The 24,521-nt window shown below is 42.2% G+C and overlaps 1 protein-coding gene and 1 long non-coding RNA gene across 56 annotated transcripts in view; one reads left to right on the top strand and one right to left on the bottom strand.

Moving 5' to 3' along the window:
• LOC134486957 (uncharacterized) overlaps positions 1–16,024 on the top strand; it is a 29,271-nt gene extending 13,247 nt beyond the window's left edge. For 3 of the 6 annotated variants that reach the window (XR_015621002.1, XR_015621006.1, XR_015621005.1), the window contains 2 exons: positions 15,052–15,313; positions 15,852–16,024. This is a non-coding gene — a long non-coding RNA (uncharacterized LOC134486957). The remainder of the gene's footprint in view (positions 1–15,051; positions 15,314–15,851) is intronic. The other 3 variants (XR_015621003.1, XR_015621004.1, XR_015621007.1) reach the window with 2 other exon arrangements.
• The window catches only part of Sgip1 (SH3GL interacting endocytic adaptor 1), a 197,938-nt gene that overhangs the window by 63,554 nt on the left and 109,863 nt on the right, over positions 1–24,521 (bottom strand). The window contains 2 exon segments of one of the 50 annotated variants that reach the window (NM_001376936.1): positions 2,048–2,059; positions 6,620–6,631. The exons of the other annotated variants lie outside the window; for them this stretch is intronic. Coding sequence (NP_001363865.1) covers positions 2,048–2,059; positions 6,620–6,631 — 24 coding nt within the window. 50 annotated transcript variants of the gene reach the window in all.

The following is a 24,521-nucleotide window of genomic DNA, read 5'->3' as shown; positions in this document are numbered from 1 at the left end:
GAGCGATGGAAGGAGCGGGGCCCCCAGTCATACTGTGAGAACTATGATCTAGCAGACAGGAAATATCAGAGCCTGAATTGAAGCCCTTTAGGTCTTTCTGCACTGCTCATTTTATTAAAATTGCAACACTCAAGAAAGCAAGAAGGGCATCACTAAGTACCATGTGTATGCATTCCTTCCATAGACATTTATCATTGAAAGTCAGCAAGGGAACTCCTGTAACAGTATCTTGTGCACTTCACCAGTGGGTGAGTTAAGTAGAGGCCAGACATAGAAGAAATACACAGAAAGGTTTGGTTATTTTGAAATGAGGAATAAAGCAATTACAAAGGAATCGATTCTAAATGGCTTGTAGCAACAAGCCAGCCAAATAGGAAGGAGTCTCACTGTCAGCTGGGTGTGTGGCACAGCCCTTGAGGACCTGAGGCTGCAGCATGACAAGTCGAGAATGAGGCTGAGGTACTGTCACCACAGAGTCCATACCCAGGAAGGACGCCCATTGGCTGAAACCTTAAAGGACCATGTTTTCATTTTAATGACTGTGTGTGTGTGTGTGTGTGTGTGTGTGTGTGTGTGTGTGTACATATTTATACATGTATATGTATATATAAATATGCACATGTATGAATTAATGAATTACTTGTCATTTTGCATTGTCATTTTGCATTAATGAGTTCATTCCATATCAGTTACTTCTCGAAATCTGAGAAAGCGCCCAATTTTGGGTCACAATTATCACACTTTGCATTCTCTCTCTTCTCTTCTTTTCTCTTCTCTTCACTCGATCTCTATCTCCTCTCAGATCTCCTCTCTCTCTCTCCTTCTCTCTCCCCCTCTTCTTCTCTCTGAGATAGGATTTTGCTAAGAATTCCCAAGTGGACTTGCACTCAGTATGTAGTCAAGATGGCTCTGAACTTGCAATGACTTTCCTGCCTTAGAGTCCCGAATGTTGGGGTTAAGTGTAAGCCACCATAGCTCCATACCAGCTCTGAAGGGACTGATTAGGTGGATGGGTTGTTCCAAATAGCAGAGTCTCCTATGTTGCTTTAAATTCTTCTGATTCTTTGACCTGGGGAAAATGGCTGATTTCCCTTTGAGAAATGTGGACTACTGTGATGAATATCTTGCAAAGTTGTCTAAAATGATGGGATTTTTGATGTGACAGCTTAGGAGTAAGTCTCCCTTTCACAGGGTGAGTTATGAGTATGTATTAGTGTGTACTGACCAATGTTAGCTATGGTCCGAGGGCATATCTTGAATTTGGGTTTAAAAATAATGTTTAAAATTCCTTCCTTTAGTTGCATTAATATTTTACAAAGACTTATTTTATTATTTTTTTCTTTTTTCTTTTTTTCGGAGCTAGGGACCGAACCCAGGGCCTTGAGCTCACTAGGCAAGTGCTCTACCGCTGAGCTAAATCCCCAACCCCAAAAGACTTATTTTAAAATTATGTATGTATGTATGTATGTATGTATGTATGTATGTATGTATGTGGGCAAGTGCATGTGAGTGCAGGTACATGCAGAGTCAAGAAAAGGGCAGATTCCCCAGGGCTGGAGTTACAGGCAGATATGTGTGCTTTGGGAACCGAATTCTCTCTGTAAGTTCTCTACAGGTTCCTCACCATTGAGCCATTTCTGTAGCCTTACATCATCACTACCACCACCATCATCATCACCATCATCACCACCACCATCATCACCATCACCACCACCACCATCATGATCATCATTTATTTCTGAAGAAGAAATTTCTGTTCTTCCTCATAATCACCTACCACCACCACTACCATCATCATGCACATCATATACCCCTATATCATACACCTGATGTATACCACTCAGCACTATTCCAGTTTGTTATGGAAAGATGCTTTGATAATTCTAAACTATGCCTTCCAATTTAGACAGCCAGTGAAGCTTCCAACCAGTTCATCAGCTTCTTGATCACTGGGTGATCGTAAAGCTAACGAGGAACCAACCTGGCCACCTCCCTTTTGCAGTAATTTTCTCTACCGTTTAAGGTTTAAAATGTTGAGAGTTCTTACCGGGCTGCGCCTCTGTGATCAGCAAAAAGGAAGAGAGAACAGACACCTAGTCAGAGAATGATGGATCAGTCAACAGGCGTGGGTAACAGAAGACTTCAAAACAGCTACCAACCACACACTCTGGATCACCAGGCCAGAGCTAGACAGGCAGGCATGTGATTAGGACTCATGAAGCCACAAGACTTTTGGAGAAACCCAAAGAGAGAATTCTGTATACATCTTTGCTAATGAGGTGGAGGTTTTTGTATCTATCCATAAGAACAAGTCAGGAATGTATACAATCCCCAGTGATGATATAATGTCTTGTCAAAAGCAGTTTTTCTCCAGGATGTTTGTGGAAGGGATCTAGAGGATATCTAGATAGCCTAGACAAGTCTTTCCATAAACAGCCTGCACCAACATCATTGATGCCCTGTATTCCTACAAGCAGGGCCCTAGTGAGCCTCCAAAGATGTGGGAGGACATAGAAAGCCAACTCTCTGGGTTTTCTCTTCATTGCTCTTAGAATGCTCATTTCAGGGGAGTAGTAGCTGTAGTTGTTGTTTTAAAATGCAACCTTGATTTGTGGGATGTGGTCCGACTTCTTATTGATAGTTCCAACAAATGCATATGGGAACTGTGAAAGCTTCCTGGTGACAGTAAACACTTGGGGACCAGGTTCTGTCTGGGAAACACACCACACAGAGACACTGATCTCTTAATTCCTCCCACCTTGGTGACAGCTGCCATCAATGTGTCCCAGCAGTCTACTACTTTGGGGTTTTTCTGCTTCAAGGGGAGGGACTCAAATGTGGGAGGTGAAGGGGGTACGAAAAGATTTGCTTTTAAGATGAATTAGAGGTTAGAAGCTTTCCCAGTAGAGGCCAGGAGCTCAAATGTAGGGGACAGCAATGGGCTCAGACAAAGATAAACCGATCCCAGGAACAAAAGCTTGTAGCCTCGATACTTGGGAGGCTGCCGTGGACACTTAGTTCAAAGTGAGTCTGAGACCCTTGAGTCAGCAGAACTGGGTCCAGGTTTTAGACTTCCATTCCTGTGATTTTGAGTGTGACATTGTGGGAGGACTCTCGGAGTGAGCTGTGGTGGCACTGAGGCATGGGCCAGCATCCAGGCATGGTCATTTATGAGACTGGTCAGGTTTGCAAAGGAGTTGGACCAATGTGACTCCTAGTAGTTTAGACTTGACTGTTAGCACTTTGTGAACTGCAGGCATCACTACACATTTATCCCACCTTCCTTGTAAACCCCTCTCTGTGTGGATGCCACTTAAGTAATATTAGAGCAAACGGACCCAGTCTATATTCTTGCCTGAGCTTATCCTACTGTTTTGAGGGGAAAAAAATCACTGTTTAATGACTATTTTGGCTGCATTATTGTTTAGTGACCAGACTTGAGTTCTTCAAGGGAATATGGAGGCTACATGACTAAAACGACAAATACCGTAAATAAGACACTGTAAGTGACACACTCCCCCAATATGAGATTATGATAAGCCATGCAAAATAAACTGAAGGCTGTGGCCACTGAGAGGCAGAATCTTAAATGTAAGACTTTATTTAAAATTAAACAGAACATTTTCAAAATATTAACTAAGCCACGTCTTAATTTTCTATACTTTCTTATGTTCCTATATATTTTACCAATTAGTTCACTCTTATATATTTTTCTAGTAAAGGTGAAGCTTCCGAAATAATGTTTCAGAAACTTCGCTTACAACTTTTGCCCATCAAAGACTAGATGTCCAAATATGTGTAGTTGCAGGTTGATTAGCAAGCCCTCCAAAGACATGCAGCTGTGCCGAATACAGACACAGCTTCCGGGCCTGTGATTAAGAGCTCCTGAAGCTATTAGAAGCAAGGGATTTCTAGAAGCCGAGTGGAGAGGATCCACACAACTCATTATCATTAAAGATCTCTACAGGACAGAAAGGCCAGGAAAGTTATTACCAGCTGGGGTGGGGGTGGGGCCTTTGCCTGCTAATCAGTGTTGTGTGTGAGGCCCTAACTTCCTTCTGTACATGGAAAAGGGAAATTATTTTACCCCTCTGTCCCTTTTCCTAAACTTCAAAACATTTAGCATTTTGTGTCCTATGGATTATAGAATTTGCATCAAAGGTAGAGGAGAACAGATTCAGAATCTGGTGCTGGTCTGTTCTAGAAGCAGGGAGACCTGTCTAGAGGCTCTCAGGATAGGAAGACATATGGGGTCAGGAAACTGTCTATCACCCAGTTCTGCTGGGCTGGCCCCTGGACCCACAGTGTGAGGAGGTGTGCTGGCTGCTGCTTCCTCTTTAAAGAGAAATGAAAAACCAGAACTAAGGAAAATGAATTGGTCTAGTTTTTAAATGTGGGCCAAAATTATTTTTAACTGCATAACCAAATAAGACACCCATTCGTTTGTGCAGAGCCTGCAGGTGGCAAATGCATCTCTTGATCGCAGACATTTGTAGCACATGGACTTTGTTCTCATAATATTGGTCATCCCTGAATCATCCAATCAGAGGCCTGTGATCCATTTGCTTGTGTTCTGGACACATTCCCTTCATTCACAATCATTATTTAAATCCCTTGATCATCCCGTGCACCTTAGAGAGGCTCTGAGAATCAATTTTTTTTCTTTGAGATAATCTTTGTTTTGTATTTTAAGGATATTTTTTGAGGTAAGCCCTGATATTTGTGATCCTCCTATCCCTGTCTCACCAGAAATTCAACCACTCTGGGATTTAAAAATTTTTTTTATGTGAATTCAGGAGGTCTAACTTGTGTACATAAGCAACTGAGCTATCTCCCCAGTCCTCATGTGTTGCAGATTTTTCTTGGAAAGAATTAGAATTCGTTAACATTTAGTTATTATTCTGACCATGACCAACAGACTGTGCTGCTTTTAACTATTCTAGGGTCAGGCTAAATTATGCAGCAGGCCTCCATTTTCCTCGCTATTGTATTTGTCAATATTTAAGCTTGATCTTGTGAATTACAAGGTTGGCTATTTCAGCTAACTATTGTTTCCCATCAGACAACTTAGGTGGTCTTCCGGAACCCCACTGGGGAGAAGAAACAAAGATCCCACTAGTAATCAACCGTTGGTTCACAGGGGAGCTAAGGAATCAGCATGAACATTTCGAAACATAAGAAGTGACACAATGTCTCGAAGGCACAGTGAAAGTGAGAACATGGTTAGTCCTAGTTGCTGTAAGGACAAGTTTTCTCTTAGGAGGAATGAAGAGTTCTGACAGTGCTACTGGCACGTTTTTTTTTATGAGAACTGGCCAACTTTGCTTAACTCAGAGGACAATCTAGGGTCAAGGAGAATATATAAATATATAAAGACTCTATTGAGAACACCAGTGATGTGGTGTGCCTTGTATACGGTGACCCTCAGCTCATACACACCCACAGAGGTTCAGCTTGGTAACTGAAACACAGTAAGAATTGCATTTGGTATATTTTAATTTTGGATATATAAAAAGTAAACCTTTTTGTTTGGATTTATCTTCGTTCTCTGGTGTCTCCCATTCTTCCTCCCTCCTAACATGAACTTGGAGTGCAGTTCCTCATGAGGTAGAGACGGAGCCAGGGCACAAGGTAAGCACCTGCTCCCAGTGTCCCCTGAGTTGAGCTCAGTGAAGTAAATCAACCAGTGTGTGCTGATGTGAAAAAACGGTTTGTATTTTACATTGGCATTATCCACCTCAGTCTTGGGTGGGCATGCTATGAACATGTTCCAAAATTCCAGGAAACCATGCAAATAAGAGAAAAAAAATTCTTTCTTTTCTCTTTTTAAAAAAATTTGTTTTTAAATCTATTTTGCTCCAAGATAAAGATGTAATGTATCAGATTTGTGAAGTCACTTAAAAACCACCCACTGGCACTGTTGAAAAGCAAGGTGATTTATGTTTTATTATATCCATAGTGTGTGTCTACGTGTCGGTGCATGTGTGCCACGGTTTACATGGGAGTCAGAGGACTCGTGTCAGTTTTGTTCTTCTGCTATGTTGTTCCCAGGATTCAAACTCGGGTAATCAAGCCTGGGGCAAACACTTATTACCCATTAGGCCATTTTCCACTTTATAAAGATCTCTCTTTCCAGTCTCCAGCAATCCAAGAAAGGGGTATTTTGACTTACTGAAACAAATACAAATAAATAAAAATAAAATAATCCTATATCCTCTACTATTCCCCTTTCAGAGGCCAGCTCCATGAACACTCAGGATTCTGGCAGGTTGTCCATTAAAAAATTAAATGTTCTTGATTTAATTTTTGAGATAGTTTGACCAGTGAGTGTGGAAGCTATAAAAAGTGAAACTTTGGATGAAAAGTATTGGGCTATATGCCTGTGACTGAGGCAAAGGTAACCCCCTAAAATCTACCTTGTAGCCCATAACAATGGGCATGGTATCTCTTAGCAACTGACTTCCTTGTCCCCAAACTGGCTTTGTCCTGGCTCACGAAGTTTGGTTTTAATTTTGGAAACCTTGTTTTGATATTAAACAGTCATCAGACATTCAAATGATAAAATGAATGGAATACATAAAATCTGTCCAGAACAAGAAAAGGACATGGTTTCTCTTACCGGACTTTTCCTCTAAAAGCGAAGGCATGGGGAAGAAAAATAGAGAAAATGAGAGAGTTGACATGCATCTTCAAGAAGGGGCACTCGATACTCAGAATGACCTCATTTAAAGCAGCCCACTAAGACATTGTTCCTGCAAGTGCTTTCTGTTTGTGTCTGACATGGTCACTCCTGGGTTATTGTGTTCAGTCCAAGATTCTGGAGGGCAAAGACCTGGCTCTGTGCACATCTTAAGCGTTCTTTTCAGTGGTTCACAATGCTCAACCATTTAGGTCTTGAGAACAGGATGTTGGAAGTAAGTGGAAAATGTCATTAGTTCATTACAGGTAGGCATGGCCATTACAAGACAACAGGGGAATTTTCCAAAAACTAATCTCATATGAAAAAACCTGGCAATGTCTCTTCTTCAGTCATCCTGGCTACAGCTAGCTTGTCTCTGATCCCATCGCTATTTCCTTCTGATCTGTGGACAGTTAAATCTTTCCCTGGCGAATGACCGCTGGTTCTCACTGCACTCTTATTTCCTCAGTGACGTCTTAGCAAGGTCTTGTCATCTCTCGCAGACAGTAGTACTCTGTTCTACATGTCTTCTAGCTTGTGATTCTACTTGTAGCAGGGACACTGTCTCCAGAATCACCTAAGAAACTTCCTGTCTGTTCAGAAAACAGAGTGTGATCTCTTTAGTGTGATGTATTCCTGATGGCTACTACCCTACTGGCTCCCACCCTTTCCTTGTTGTTTTTCTGGTGTGTGTGTGTGTGTGTGTGTGTGTGTGTGTGTGTGTGTGTGTGTGTGTGTTTGAATTTAATGGCACATTCTTCTTGATACATTGAGTGAGGCACACACAAAAGGCTTTTCTGTCTCCTCTTTTTGTTGTCATCAGCCTCAATGACTTCTCCTTCAGTCAGCCAAAACCCTTCCACACTCTTTTTAAGTTCAGAAGAAAAAAATTTCCCATGAGACCATGAGGTCCCAAAAGTTTGACCAAAATCTCCCACAAAACCCCACAAAATCCCACAAAAAGTCCCTTTTCTTGTTTGTCCACAGAGCATCCTTTGTTCACCATCAACTATGAACCACCTTTCTAAACAAAAGAAGATGCTCATAGTATCCAGTTCCCCTCTGTTCTGTATTAGCTGTCACCTCTCAACTCCACAGCAGTGGCTACCAGTGAACCTCCTCTAACTCCAATCATGGTGCTGTGTGTGGTCTGCTCTCCTGTTCCTGGATTCCCTTTCTGGGTCTATTGATGCACTGTGTAAATGCTTCAGTCAGCAGAGTCCATTTGCTGCTTCTCTGAAGCAGAAAGAGAGAGAGAGAGAGAGAGAGAGAGAGAGAGAGAGAGAGAGAGAGAGAGGAAGGGGTAGGGAATGGAGGGGGAGGAGGGGGAGGGGGGAGGAGAGAGGGGAGAGAAAAGGGGAGAGGGGAGAGGAAAGGGGAGAGGGGAGAGAGGAGAGGAAAGAGGAAAGGGAAGGAAAGAGAAAAGGAAAAAAGAGAAAAAGAGGGAAAGAGGGAAAAAGAGGGAAAGAGGGAAAAGGAAAAAGGAAAAAGGAAAAAGGGAAGGAAAGGAAAGGGAAGGAAAGGAATCAGGTCTGCTTGCCAGGCAGAGTCAAGGCAGGTCAGGGTCTGTAGGCAGATTTCCAGGCATAGAACAATAAGAGCAGGTGCATTTGAGGCTCACAGTAAGGGGGCTGAAGATTTTAGTGACCTTGGTGGAAAGAACAGGGAAGCTTTTGGATGGGAACAGATATCTTATGTGTATATTTTAGCAATTGTTCCTGTTGGCTTGTGGCTTTGCTTCCCCTGGTACTGTAATGCTGTGTATGGTTTCTTTTCCTACCTTTAATCCTCACTCCTTCCTCAAAGGCTGTTCGACCCTGTGCCATCGGGTCCAGTAGATCTCTGTGAGAGTGGATTGAGTGGTGGACATGTCTCAGAAAAAGCAAACCCTCGTAAAAGGTAAAAGTGTGGTGAGAATTTCTTGGGAGTAATAGACATGGGAAAGTACAGATATGGGAGCTCGGAAAAAGTGAGGGAGCTCAGAAAAAGTAAAAGTGGAAAAGGAAAAAGAAATATAAAACAAAAGAAAAGAAAAAGAAAAATGGGAGATGGAAACTGTCATTTTTTTTGGTACTAATGCCTAAAGACATGCGTCACTAAAGTAGGGTGACAGCAGTGACATAGCTTTTAAGATTTTATAGAAAAGGTTTGTCCTTGGTTTCCTGAGGAAGGTACAATAAATTAGCAACCTGGAAGAAGGTCCAGGATTATTATGACGTGCGTGGACATTATTATGACGTGCGTGGACATTATGATGACGTGCGTGGACATTATGATGACGTGCGTGGACATTATTATGACGTGCGTGGACATTATTATGACGTGCGTGGACATTATTATGACGTGCGTGGACATTATGATGACGTGCGTGGACAAGGTAAAGTGACTGCAGATACTTTTACCCTTTGGACCTTGATCAGGGCAAGTAGAAAGAGGTGGGTTTCAGAGAAGGAAAGTGAAAGGAAGGAGCCGTGGACTTGTGGAGGCAGCTGGTTGAATCCAGAGAGCAGTTCCCTGCTGGTCCCAATCTTGGCCCCTCCACCCAGCACCCACCACAGAAGCACCCACCAACCCTGGAGGGGAGGAGATGGCAGCAATGGGACTTGGGGAGGGCAACGATGAGGGAGTGGAGGACCTGGTGTGCAGTGTGATGCTGTGTTCTGTGTCACTGGGAGCCAGAGCTCCCCCTTCCCTTCTCTCCTCTCAGGTGGTGAGGCAGGGCACTGACTCGCAAGCTCTAGCACAGGTAAATGGTTAGGATTCCTGGTTTTCACACAGGTGGCCCCAAATTTAGATTATATAAATCAACATATATTATACAAGTTAGAAGTTATATACATTGAAACATATATTTTATTCACATGTCCTCAGAAGATGACTTGTTCTTGATAGCTACATTCATATTCATATATGCATATGTATATAAATTACCCACACTAAATATAAATTGTACATAAAATATGATTATATGCATTAGTAATATACATTATATACAATGAGTAAAACCATATATTAAATATTATTTCTATACTTTAAATATTAATTATATACATTAAATATAAATATGTTAAATATATAAATTCATATGAGTAAATTATTAAATATGAGTTAAAATCTATATAAAATACATAATTTCACATGTCCTCAAGGATAGGGAATTGTGGAATGAGCTCAGTGAACTCTAAAAATATCAGTTATATAAAATAAAAAAGGGGGAGTTATATACTCCTTCACTTTTTATTTTGGATTTTTTGACCCTGGATGCCAAGAGACTGTCTGCTGCTGAGTGTCTAGGGTACCCTGCAAGCCAGCATACTTATGCCCAGGTGAAATGGAAGGACTTGTTTACTGGCATATGGCATGGTCCTGATCTAGTATTAATATGGGGATGAGGGCATATTTGCGGTTTTTCTCAGAACGCTGAAAGAGCCCAGCTAGCTCAGTCAGTAGCGCATGAGTCTACTCCTGTTGTCTAACAGACATCTGTTAACTATGTTTCTAAACCACGGGTTTCAATACAATGGTGAATACTAATGTTTATCCTTTGGTAAACCAAAGTTCATATAAGCTTCAGGGGATCAAGCGTTTTAAGACTTGGACCCAACTGTCACAGATCAAATGGACTCCACATATATACACCTGCCTGTTCTTGAAAAGGGGATTTCCCTTGGTCTTGGGATTGCTTTCCTTCCCCAATTGCTAGACAACTTTAATGTCTGCTCCTAGTCTACATTTGTCTCAGCAGATCTTCGCTGGCTGACAGACTCCATCCAGGGATCAACCGTGGAGCTGCTGAAGTCGGGACTTGCTGAAAGCTGACGTTACACAGTCCAGCTGATATGATTGCTGTCTTTTATCTGGATTAGATAACCAGATGATTTGATAAATGCCCCATTGCCCAGCCTTTGACAGGTATTTCAGCCTTCCTGGGCCCATTTGTAATGGCATAATGTCAGCAGGAAGCAGATACAGAAGAGAGATATGACATTCATTGTCCTACTCTGAATTGTCCTAGGCTGAAATACTGGGTCAAAAAAGAACTCCCCCAGGAACACTATGCAAACAACCCCACGTCCCTTGTCAGGTTTTGTAACGGCTTGTGTATCATTGCCTCATGTGTTGATGATTGGGCCAATGAGTGTTTTTTTGTCTTGAGATTTGTTTAATGTAACCTATGATAATTACTCTGTTAATATTTTTGTGGGTCCAGATTGAATGTAACTTGCTATGACTAACTGTGTATCTGGCATTGAAAAAGTAATTTCTGTTATGGTACTTCATCAACTTTCATTTGTTACGCTTCCAGTACTTTGATATTCAGATAGAGGGTGGCACGTGTTGATGAAATTCAAAAATGCTTTGAGTAGACCTAAGACAATGGTCAAATTGATCATTGCTGGAATTCTTGATGTAGTATCTATTATAGCCGTAGGATTATGCCTGTTACCACTGTGGCTAAGTGTTTCCTTTTGAACATCAATGAAGATCTCCATCATATTTGGCTCAAAACTGTAATCTAACAGGTTGTATATTCCAGTGCAGAGGTTGGTAGTCAAAGACAGGTAAGATTCTCTAAGAGGTGGTTGATCTCAGACAGGGTATGAATGCTAGGTAAGGTCTAAACTTCTTGAGGGGATATTAAGACAGGCACAGTCTTTCTGTGCCAATAGCTGAGACAGCTTTGGCTTGTATAAAATTAAAAAAGGAGAAAGAAAAAGAGAAAAGTCTGCCTGCCAGGCAGAGTCAAGGCAGGTCAGGGTCTGTCGGCAGATTTCCGCTTGCTGAAGCCTGGAACAGTAAGAGAAAGTACACTTGAGGCTCACGGTAAGGGGGCGGAAGATTCTAGTGACCTTGGTGGAAAGAACAGGGAAGCTTTTGGATGGGAACAGATATCTTATGTGAATATTTTAGCAATTGTTTCTGTTAGCTTGTGGCTTAGCTTCCCCTGGTACTGTAAAGTATAAAAAGGCTAAGAAAAGTAAACTTGCTGCTGGTGCGGTATTGACCTTCAACCCTCCTATATCTGTCTCTTTCCTATCTTCAATCCTTACTCCTCCCTCAAAGGACCGTTCGACTTTGTACTGGCAGGGCTGGTACAGTCTTCTAAAATGTAAAAATCTATAGTGTTCTCTAAGGCAGAATTGTGAATAGCCAAGGTATGTGGCCTTGTCTGAAATGGTTCCTTTCCCAGCTTTACCAGTATTTCACTTTGCTCCTCCTTGAATGTTCATTTTTCTGCCGTTCTTAACCCTGGGTCTAACACATGTTATGGACTCCATAGCAGTGGCATGGCTTACCACACATTAATGGAGAACTACAGGACTACATATCATACACGGGTAGGATTTCTCTTATAGGAAACACAAAGCTTTCTAATAGCTGTGATCTGGAGACCAGGGGAAGGCTGTCATTGGTGCCTTTGTTCAGATAGAGAAAGGCAGTGGGAGTACAGAGAGATGAAAATGATGAGTGTAGGTTCTCAATCAATAGACCAATACACCTTCAGGATTAAAATAGGTAGCCGTAGAGGGGTTAGCACAGTGGAAGAGGTGCATACTTTCCACATACTCAAATTAGCCACAAATGTTCTTTGCTCAATGCCTTTTGGCAGATCACTCTGGGCCTCAATTCTGTGATATGGCACAGGTTATTGATTTCCTGTAAGGAAAGATTTGAAAGACAAGGGTGATACTGGAAGCTATCAACCAACAGACCCCACACTTACAACATCTTTGCCTTATGCAGCTGGTGCCATCACTCTCTCTAATTCAGCTATAAAGGTGTAAGGAAGGGTCATTGGAGGCCATGTGGCTACAAAGGATCTGAGGCTGGGTCCCAGGTCATATCACTCCAAAAAGCTTGGGTGGACACAAGTCTCTTAACTGGATGGACCCATTGTTCAGGGCATGATCAGCACTGCGGTCCAAAACAAAATTGTCTAATGCCCAAAGAAAAGATAAAGTAGGGGTTGGGGATTTAGCTCAGTGGTAGAGCGCTTGCCTAGCAAGCGCAAGGCCCTGGGTTCAGTCCCCAGCTCTGAAAAAAAAAAAAGAAAAGAAAAAAAAAGAAAAGATAAAGTAAATCATTCTGTCCCCCTAGGAGTAATGCAGGCATCTCAGTGTGAACTTTTAATGATCTTTCAGTTGGAGGTTAAACGCTGACTGTAAGGCATATTTATTAGCCTTTTCTAGAATCAAATGCATTTACAATTAGAAGAGTAAACATGAAAACAGATGATATGGGCTCCTCTGTCCTTCCTGTGCTTCTCCATGCCAGCCTACATGATGGGTTAAATCCCCTCAGTTGACATGTTCGTTTGTGTGTTAGCAACCATTAACACCACAGAGAGTCTCTTAATGAAAGACTTTCTTAAGTTTGTTAAACATAATGCAAATAATGACAATTCTGTTCAGGGTATAACAAATCAAGACACTTCTTGGTTGAAAATAAGCTAGTAACATCAAAGTTGAGTTTGGGAAACTCAAGGGAAAACTTATCCAGAAAGAGATGAACGCCATAGGTTCAGTCAGATGTTTTTCACAGACTCATATGTAAATAGATGTAGAATAAGTGGATTTTTGGATTGGAGAAAATCTAAGAAACAGATTTTCTTTTCCCATAGACAAAGACAACCTGATTCCTAACTGTAAGTCGTTCTAAAAGGCAGCTCAATCTTAAGGTCAGTGACTTACAAAGTCAGGTTTAAGTCACAGGCCTTTTGAGATTTCTAAAGGACAAATGGTCAACTTTAAAAATAAGATGGCTAAATTATAGATCCTTATATTTCAATTAATGGGATTATACTTCAAATCAAACATTTCCTATCATTTGTGACTAGTTGGATATTCGTAAGGAGTGAAATGGTGCTTCATACATTCATTTGACCATTAATAGACAATTATTGAGCCCTCAGTAAGTAGACTCTAGTATAGGTATGTTTGTGACCAATGGAGACCATGAGAAAGTTGCCATGAGTTCACTTTTGAGAGTTGGGGAAGGAGACAATAATATATGTAGTATATAAATACTATATATAATAAATAAGCATGGTATTAGTATTTAGAAGACGATAAACACATTTGTTTCAAAAGTGGAGCAAATAAAGGAGCTTAGGAATAGCAAGTTAGGGTGGTTTTTTATTTCAGTAACATGGTTGAGGTGACTGGTAAAGACACAGTACAGCTATCTGGGGGAAATGTTGCAGAGAGATAGGAAGGAGTGAGACAAGGGGCAAGAATGGCAGCTGGCAATCAGTGTGGGTGTGGGGGATGGAGGGGTGTCCTGGCTCCTAGGGTCACAAGGCTGTTAAGACTATTCACTCTGTTCCAGTGTGACTTATAGCTGTCACTTATGGACTCTGTAGTATAGGTGTCAAGTGACTATTGCTGTTGGCTTACAAGAGACAGAGAAACTGTCTTAGGGTTTACATTGGTGAGATACTGTGACCAAGGCAACTCTTATAAAGGACAACATTTAATTGGTGCTGGCTTATAGGTTCCTAGTTTCAGTTCAATATTATCATGGTAGGAAGGACGGCAACATCCAGGGCAGGCCTGGTGCTGGAGGATCTGAGAGTTCTACATCTTGATCCAAAGGCGACCAGAAGACTGTCTTCCAGGGAGCTAGGAGGAGGTCTCAAAGCCTACGCCCAAAGAGACACACTTCCTCCAACAAGGCCACATCTATTCCAACAAGGCCATGCCTCTTAATAGTGCTATTCCCTGGGTCAAGAATATCCAAACCACCACATTAACACAGGAAACAATGCCAGAAAACATGGAGCTGTAACACATGCTACTGTTTGGTATATTCTTTGGAAGCTTGTTCTGGTTCTCCATGTTAGAAAATACAAATGCAGTTTCCAAGCAGGATAAGAAGTGAGTAAGAGATTTCAAATAGACAAGACGAAGTGGGCATAGTGCATATTGCTTCAGTCTGTGCTGTTCACAGTGGGACGTGAAGCCCAGGCTGACACAAGTGCTCCACTTTTTGATACAGTTTGAGTGAGTCACACAGTTTTTTCCCTAAAGCAATTGAAAATTACATTTCCTGCTGGGTGTGGTAGAACACTTCTATAATCCTAGTCTTTAGTGAACAAAGGCAGGATTCTGGATTTGAGGCCATCGTAGACTACACAACTCTAGGTCCATCTGAGCTACATAGCAAAACCCTGTCTCAAAAACAACCCTTCCCGATCACATTCGACACCAGGGATTTCTGGCACTAATTACAGTCCTCAGAGGACAAACAATGGATATTTACTTTTCACTGTTGTCTGACTCTTACAACTTTTCATATGTTATAGGTTTTTTTAAAAATAAAACCAAGTGTCATGGTTTAAGAAAGATAATTTCAAATGCTTGAATTCCCAGTGCTAAGGATCACAAACAGAAAACCTCAGCTTGAGAAAACAGACTTCCTACTGGAGGGTGCAGGATTGGAGCAGAAAAATCCTGAAAGGAGGTCTCAAGAAAAGAAATACATGGTAGACTTTGATGGAAGAACCTGGAACTGATCAGGGGACCAGGATGTTGCTGCTCTACTGCCAGGAAGTGTGGATGACAGAGTGGAGCCACAAAACTGGTGACCATAAATATTAAAAAACAAATCAAAACACCCCCCAAACAACACCAGGTAAGTCACATGATATTATGGCTAGATGCCAAGTCCTCTATAACTTCTCATAGTGGAACTATACATCTACCCGTGTCATTGATGGGTAGTTTCTACATCCTGTCTGTCTGTGATGGCTAATACGGTCTACCACTGTAGATCTGGGTCTGGGAGGGAATTTCTAGGCAGGGTTAAGAGGTGTGGGATAGGGATGCCCTCCCCCAGAATGGGCAGCTGACATGGAGGCCTGAGGGAAAAGCAATGGAGCTGTTGCTTGCTCGAGTGCCTTTGCTCCTTGTTGGTGAGTGCATGGAGCGCATCTACCTAGCGGCTGTTACTGCAGTCACCCTTCGATGACATTGGAGTCCATCTTCTTTGGCTTCAACCAGTCACTCTCCAGGAACCCTCTGGGCCTTCCTTGACAGGCTGGGACTGAGGAGGTGTCTGAGACCTTGTCCTCTTTAGTATGCAAAGAGCTATTTATGAACTACCCCCTCCCACCATAATGTAAGCTAATATAATAAGTCGCCCTTTGCAACATACACTTCTGTTCTTCCAGAGAACCCAGCACATATGCCGTGTCACTCATTGCCGTACACATTGGAGGAGATGGCTCCTTGGGGGAGACTTCAGTCTACCTCCTCTGAATGCAGGGATAGTTGCCAGAACTGTTCACAAATGATGCCTGGGTATGGAGGTTATCTAATAAACTGATGGCTTCTTTAGTGTTCACTGTCCTCGGACTGTGGTGATTAGCTACTAAAACAATTCAGATTTCAGACCCCACAGAGGGAGGACTAACACAGCCAATGAGAATTTGAAAGGCAGAAAAATTTTCCCTTTTTTTAAAAAAAAAATTGCAAGCAACATAATTAAAGGCATGTAATTCAAGAATCTGATACGTCCAGTGAGGCTAGTCAAAGATGTTTACATGTCAATATATGTCTGTGGTCACCTCTACCATGACTGTAGCTGAGTAGGTCAGCTTCCCTAAATCGGTGGAAAAAAATGCAGGAATCTGGAGTCACACAGGGAAAAATCTATTAGAGCTCCTATGGGGGAAACAAGACCTTGTACTAAGTGTTACCAGCATTCTGTGGTGTGTGTGTGTGTGTGTGTGTGTGTGTGTGTGTGTGTGTGTGTGTGTGTAAGTGCTAGGGAGTGTCAGGATGAATACCAAATATCTTGCTCATGGTTCAGACCAAAGTGTAAAGCAATGCAAGGACTTCTTCTTAATAAAATAAGGTAGGCATGGGTGGTTTGAAAAACAATGCTGTGATACAGGTCAGAAAACAGAAGCAACAGAATTTTCCAGAAGAAAAAAAAATATTAGTAGCAAAGGAAAAACAAAAAACAAAAACAATGGATTTTAGACATAAAATGTCCTCTGCAAATATTTCATAACTTTTTAAAACATAGAGAAGGCAGTGACAGATATTTTGAAAAAGAAGTTTTAACTCATTTTCTCTATCCTTTTGTTTAGGGCTCTGAAACAAACAAACAGAAAACCAAAACAGTATTGTCTTAGTTGTAACTTGTACTGGTGGGTCAGGCTGATGTTGAAGTCTCATCTAGAGGGAGATTTTAAAATTACCTCTGGGATCTATTGCAATGTCTGCAGAGCTTTGACAGAAAGGACTGGAAGCTTTAATGTCCCATGCTTGTAGTTCCTAGTCTAAACCAATCCAAATCGAGTTTGCCTAAAGCTGACTTGGTGAGCAATGCAAGTTGACTGGTCACCCTCTAGGTCCCTGAGATCAAGAGGTCTGCCCTGGGCTTAGAACCAGATGGGTTTTCATCTCTGCTGGTGAGCAGGAGCCTGGATCTCTCCTCCCCCCACCAATGACTACTTTCTACTGAACTCAATGGGGTGCTGAACCTTCTGCCAAAGCGAGGACAGGAAAGGGGGTGGTGCTACCAAGCAGCTGCAGCAAATTTGTGGAGTTTGCTCCCTGGTGGGGTAACTTGGGGGTGGAAGGTGGGTGGGCCACCTGGAATCGGCAATGAGCAGGAGACTGTCTACAGTTCAAGCTGTCTCCCCCAACCTCGGAGTGTTGGATAAATAACTCCATTATGGATTGCACATGTCCAAGAACAAGATCAAACTACCCAAATCATCCCATCATGGATTAATTGCAGCATACGCAGTAACGCGTACTCCCAATGTCTCTGGATTTCTCAGGGTTGGGGGAAGAGGTACAAACCTACTCTTAACTGCCTCGTATTCTCATCTATTCTACATAACTATTCTTGACTTCACACAGATCCTTCCTTGCTATTTTTATTTCCTCCTGTCTCCCACCAGTCTCTCAACTGAAGGGAGAGGGAAGTGCTGCTGAAGGGAACTAACTACCCAGAAGCCCCTGCTGGCTGCTCAGGCACATTTAGACATTTCTCATCACCTCTCATAACTCCGACCCCAAACTTAAGAAGCTAGTACTGTTATTGTTTCCGTTTTATGAACCAGAGAACAGAGACTCACAGTTAAGGAACTCGGCCAGCATACATGGACTCTGGCCTGGGTTGTTCTTAACTTGCTCTTGATCTTCAAAGCATGAACCGGAGACATAGTCTGAGGTGCGGTTTATACACCTAATCTGCTCCCATAGCAGAGTGCTTCTCATGATGACAAGGCCAGCATAAGACAGTGCTAAGCTGAGAGTTACCGTAAAGAGACATGGCTTTGTAGATCAGAAAACATTGACTTTAACCCATGCTTAACCAAGCAAAAATGGGGCAGACACTAGAGTTTGAGTCTTGCTCCTTAGACCTCCAGCAGTCTCTTGGCTTCTCTGCATTAGGTTCTTTGTGAAATGGGGTTGCCCAATACTGCTGAAGTATATCCAGCTTCTAGACCGTGACTGGGCATTTATAAAACATAAAGCGTGATTGCAATGTGCTCGCGACACAGAAATACTTGTCACTAATGAACTGACTGAGGCAGCTGAAATACAAGCTGTCATTTTTTTTTTACCACTGAAAACAAAAGCATGTGAAGCCTGGATATAAAGCCTTTTAATAAGTTGGAAATTACTTATGACACAGCAGTGTTTAAACGAGGACTGGCAAGATGGCGGCTGGGCCTCACTCTCTTGTCACAAGGGATGACACATAAGTCATTCTAGAAGGAACATTCTGTAGAGGGAGACTCTCTGGGCAGAAGGCCTGGGATTGTGGACCCTTGGGATTCTATCTGTAGCCTTCAAAGCATTTATGAGCACCTGGAAATTGTGTACAGCATGTCTTAGGTGAGCTAATCTTTTTTCTCCTGGGAAGAGAGACAATGACTTTCATCAAAAGCAATATAATGTAATGGTTAAGAAGCAGTATAATGTGACAATGTAACAGTTAAGTTCTGAATCAGAAATCAGTCTGTCTAGGTATAAGTCCCAGCATCTTCATTTGTGACATGCTGGGTGAGTCACTTCCTTGGTGCCTCAGGCTTTCATCTGCAAAGTGGGGCTAGTCACAGTGCAGTGTCCATGAGGCTGCTGTGAAAAGTAACGAGGCGATGTGTTTGAAGCGTCTGACATAATCAACATTCAAAAGCTCTCGGCCACCAGTGCCACCATCACACATTCTTAAGCTGGTCCCTAACTTTAAGGGAGGATTTATAGCTACTGCCACAAGACACTGTACTGTTCTGGTTAATAGTATCTGTCATTTTATAAGGTTCACACTGGGACCCTACTTAAAAGGCCCTAAGCACTTTAAATGCCTTTAAAAAAGTCCTTACAAGAACTTAGGAAGTATGGAGTATTTCTAATCTAACTTTAGCCCCAGTTAATGAATAGCTGAAGCTATAGAGTTAAGTGACTTGTCCAAGGTCACATGGGCGAGCAAGGTCTGGATGAGTCACAGTGTGAATTTAGCATTGACTCAATCTAGAGAGAAATCCCTGAACTGCTGCAGGACTTAAGGTGTATAAAAACACACCTTCTCAAGGCAAGCCTTCGATGTCTTGGCTTACTGAAGACCAGAGGTAAAAGTAGCAACACAGGGGTTCCATGGAAGCCCCAGGTCTCCCAGTGTCTACGGAATGTGACTACAGTGACTTCCTGTGTGTTCCAGGGGGAAAGAGATGCCCACACCAGAGACGCTGGGAAGAGGGAGGGAGACAGACAGATCACAGCTACAGAAAACCAAATGGAAGAAAGATGGGTTCGGGGCATAGGGGAATGTCTGCGTCTACTGAAAGCGACTCTGGTTGCATGCTACTTTCTGGTGATTACTTCAGGCAGTGTTGTCAAGAAGGTTGGGCAGCATTGTCTGCTCAGTATTTTTGATATAAACTCAATGGAAACTGCTGACCAACTGTTGAAAGAGAGTGGGGAAGTTTCTCTTCCAGGTAGCTGCTGGTCTTCAGTGCTATTTCCTGAAGGATCATCCTTGGAATGACACGGCTTCTAGAATTACTGTAAGGGGAAGTTATGAGCATGTTTCCCCAGTTTTATGCTTAGGATAATTAAACATTGATCTTGGGTTTAAATGACTTTTGAGGACTTGGGTTACCTAAGTATCAGTATTAATGATATTCTTAAAAATGTGCTCTAGGCTCTGCAGGCAGTTCTAACAACTTTGAGATAGTCTCTGAATGTCATGTGCAGTCCAAGTCTGCATTGGCCATCAACTCTGGCAGCCCTCTGAGCAGCCCCATGAGGTAGTATGGGAATCGTCAGTGTTTTCAGATGAAGAAACCAAAGGCAGAGTTTGGAATCTGCCAAGCTTCCCAGCCTGTGGGTGACTCATTTGAACAATTGCGACATTACTGCATTAAGCATCCATTTGCCTCCAGTTACCGTAAAGAAAACGACCTTTGGCAAAATTCAGTTGTATACTGAATTCTGTTCTTAAAGTTCAGTGTTATATTTTTAAGAACAAAGCTGTCTCTTGACCACTGTCATGGACCTGTTCGTCTGCTGTGAGTTTGCAGAGGGACTTACATGTTTCTGGGAAGATCAGAAATGACACTTTAGCTGATGCTTGGAAAGGTGTTTATTGCTCCCATTTCAGAGACCGAGGGCTGGAGTCTCAGACAGATTTAAGCTCAAACAGCAGAGCCTGCAAGCTGAACTCAGTTGGGCCACCTTTCTCCTCACACCTCAGTTCTCTTGGTGGCAAGTGCATTTTCTATGTCTTATTTATCCAGAATAGAGAAATTGGACTTAAAAGCTCCTCTAGATGTTAAGTCAGATTTGTTGAAGAAGGAAAGTTACTGAAAATGCCTTCTACACATGTCAGGGCATGAGGACACAGTGTGCTCTCAGAGCAGGACTGGAAATGTGGGAGCAGGATGGGGTTCAAAAAAGAGAGAGGGAGGAAAAAAAACCAACCAACAAAAACAACACAGTATAGTGACAGAAAAGCACCAATGACAACCAGGTACTGCTACCAGGATCTAGGTGCCCCAGTTGTTTAGCCATTATCACACGTCTCTGTGTTCCTCATCCCACTAAGGGCAGTGAACAGATTGCCAAATGAGATTTTTCCATGACAGAGGTTGTGATGGTTTGGATATGCTTGGTCCAGGAAGTGGCACTAATAGATGTGGCCTTGTTGAAGTAGGTGTGGCTTTGTGGGAGGAAGTGTGTCATTGTGGGGGTGGACTTTAAGACACTCCTGAGGACATGGGAGCCAGTCGTTTACTAGCAACCTTCAGGTGAAGATGTAAAACTCTCAGCTCCCCTGTACCCTGCCTGCCTGGGTGATGCCATGGCCGTGCCTTGATGATAATGGACTCAACCTTTGAATCTATAAGCCAGGCCTCAATTAAATGTTGCCCTTATAAGAGCTGCCTTGATCATGGTGCCTGTTCACAGCAGTGAAATCCTAAGATAGAAGTTTATGAAAATCAGCAACAAAATCACCCCAGGTCTGAATTATGACCTTGACTTTATAGATCTATTCCAGGGTGCCTCTAAAGAGATATAGGAAGACCAGAGGGGCCAGACCTCTCAAATGCCTTCTTCCTGTTATATTGTAGCTGCTCCCTAGTGACCTACATTCTCAAGCCAAGTATTTAAAAAGAAGTATTTCCAGAAGGTATATGGAAGCAAAAGGATAAGGTATCATGTAATTATTCTCACCTATCTCCTTCTCACAGGGTTTTTAGGGAAGCTGAATGTCCTCTAAATACGGCTCCAGATTTTATGATTTCTAACACTAACTAGTTTGAATATAAAGGAGTTAAAGGAAGTACATGGCCGCATGAGGGCATGGATGGGTGACTCATTGGCTGAACAAAGGGGTATAAAGGGACAGAGCAGTGACACAAGTGACACATCATCCCACACTGCCCTCTCTTTGCCTTGCTCCCATTCACTTGTGTTGAGTCATAAGCATTTATTGGCTCGCAATGACTCATAAAATTCCATGTTAAATGCGAGAGATTTGGGATGTCATGCATAGTCCCCTGAAGGAGGGTTGCTTGCGCCAACTTGGAGGTAGTCAGATGTCTTCAGCTGTGCATACCCACACTCCAGAGAGCTACATTGCTCAAGGTCATGTCTTACAATGGCTCCTAGAGTACTGGCTGATATGGGGGTATATGGTTCTTCTCAGCCAAACATAACACAGAGGCATCATTCAGGCTGCTGCTGGATGCACAAAAGCATTCATCTCTCTCTGCCCACAGCATGCCATAAGTGTTAAACTCAAGGTCTCTGCCAGTAAACATCCTGTACACTTAACTTGGAATTAGACCTAGGAGGCTCTGCAGAAAGCCAGGTGGCAAAAGGACAGACATTATCTTTGCATGATCATAACCAAGGATAAAAATCATAAGACATATTCAACAATGAATTACTCTGCTCTAAGAAGTAGCAGACCTTTGGACAGGAATAATGGTGCACACTTAATACCAGCAGCCAGGAGGCAGGGCTTTGTGAATTCGAGGCCAGCTTGATCTCCATAGTGAGTTCTAGGCCAGCTAGTGATACACAGCAAGACCTTGTCTCAAATAAAACAAGACAAAAAGCTGGGAAGACAGAGAGGTCAATCTTATTCAGTCACATGAGATGCCTGAATTGAAAGTTGTTCCCATTCAGTCTGATGGTAGTTAATGTGCAGCATAGCATCACCGTTCTTTAAAAATTAATAATTTGTCCCCCCAAATAATCTGTGATCATTTATGCTACAGTGGCAGAAACTGCCAATGTCCTTTTGATTGTCATTTGCTTCTCTGTCTTTTGGTAACAGAATCAGAATTTTAGTCAGCTACATGTCTTTCTAGGGGAAGGTTACATTTCCCAGACTCCCTTGCAGCAGATGAGGCCATTGTTAGGATCTTAGTGGTAGTTATGTGTGTACTTTCTGAGTTAAACCCTTAAAGAAAAACACAGGGTTCCCATTTTTCTGTCTTCCTTCATCTCAAAGTCTGACTAGAGATGTGCTTGATGATGTAACAACCCAGGAAGGCAGAGCAATGATGTAGAAAGTTTCTGGACCTTTGAGTGGCACTTGGGAATACAACTCTCTGGCTTTCTGGGATATCTAGCACTTTTGACATTAATGTAGGAGAGAGATAAACCCTTTATATTATTAAAGACTTGTTAATTTTTTTATCTTGGGTGAAGCAGCTCAGACCCAGTGCTCTATCTTCTACAAATATGAGATCTAAAACAAGCATGGGTGATTTTCATTGTCTGTCAGAGGGGCTTCTGTTCACAGTGAGTGACAGTTAATGCAGAGAGCACTTGTCTTTAGAGTGCTGGGCCTCAAATGAGACGTCTATATCAGTCCTCAAAGTCCCAAAGAACTTCCTTGAAGAGGCGGGCAGAAGACTAAGAACTGGAGGATGGGAAGAAATGCTGTACTTCCCTGTCCTCTGGGCATGACACGGCCGTTTCACCTGAACTACACAGACTTGGTCCATCAAGCATCCCATCATGGATGGGCAAAGGGCTCCTAACACCCCAGTCTTCCCAAGGGGCTATGTACAATGGACGGTTACACAGGGAAGTGGGAGCCATAGTCCTCAGTCTTGTAACCAGCACATTCTACCACCCAAGCAAATGACTGTTCACCCATGCTCATGCAGGCAACACATGAGACGCAATGCAACCATCCCAAACAGAAAACAACAAAACCAAAACCCAAAAAAACCGAACAAAACTAGGAAAGCAGGAAGTAGACTTGAAAAGAAGGGGAATGGTGGGAGATGAAGGCAGGCAGGATGATGGGGGAGATATTGATAAAGCGACAGTATGTATGAAATTGCAAGAGAATAAATAAAATTGGAAAGTTTAAACACTAAAAACCACTAAAAAAATGAGGCCATCTGGCTCTAAGACAAATAGAGGAAGGGAGAGAGGAACGCTTAGGCATTGCTGCTGGGAATGTAAACTGGTGTAGTTGTCCTAGGAATCAGTGTGATGGTTCCTCAAGAACAGAAGCCCCACCTGACTCAGCTACCGACTCCTGGATGTATGTCCGTAGTGAGCATTCCACAGGGACATTTGCACATCTGTGTTTATTGCTGCAATGCTCACAAGAGCTTAGAAATGAAACCATTATAGAAGTCCGTCAACAGACCAATGCCCAGAGAAAATGTGGTGCATATAGACAATCGGAGCTTCAGTCGGGCATAAAGATAAATAGTGGTATGGCACCTACAGGAAGATTTTAAATAAAATGCTGCATGCTTCCATATGCAGGTTGCAGGGGTGTGTGTGTGTGTGTGTGTGTGTGTGTGTGTAATAAAAAAAAGGGACCATGAAAATAAGGAGATCTTGAAGGAGTATGGATGGGGGTGGACAGTAATGGAATTCAAACAACATGAGGACAATGAAGAGGACTATTTGGGGAAAGAAATGAGACCACTAAGAATAGAGTATTGAAGGAGGATAAATTTTGGACAAGTATGTCTAAAAATGCATAATGAAATCTGTCACTTTGATAATTAACAACTGTTAAAAAAATTAAAACCCCTCCCATTTTCCTTGTTGCTGAAGCTGTGTTTTAACAAGAATCATTTTCAGATAAGTGTGCAATGTGTCTGCACATGATGTGTCTGCTCATGATGATGTTTATTTTTATATGATGATGTTTATTTTTATATTACTTATTTAATGAACAGTTTGACTAGTTTATAAAAGGGAACTAAGAAGAATGAAACTAATTCATGATAAAAGAGGCCGAATGAGTTAAAATTAAGGAACACAAATTCAGAGATGAGTGAAAGGAACCTATGAAATACAACTTCTAATTAAAAAATCCCAAAATTGGAGCT

The sequence above is a fragment of the Rattus norvegicus genome, chromosome 5, assembly GCF_021556685.1.
Source record: "Rattus norvegicus strain SHRSP/BbbUtx chromosome 5, alternate assembly SHRSP_T2T, whole genome shotgun sequence".
In the NCBI taxonomy this organism is placed as follows: domain Eukaryota; kingdom Metazoa; phylum Chordata; class Mammalia; order Rodentia; family Muridae; genus Rattus; species Rattus norvegicus.
The sequence above is the reverse complement of the archived record's forward strand: the minus strand, read 5'-3'. Positions and strand labels throughout refer to the sequence as shown.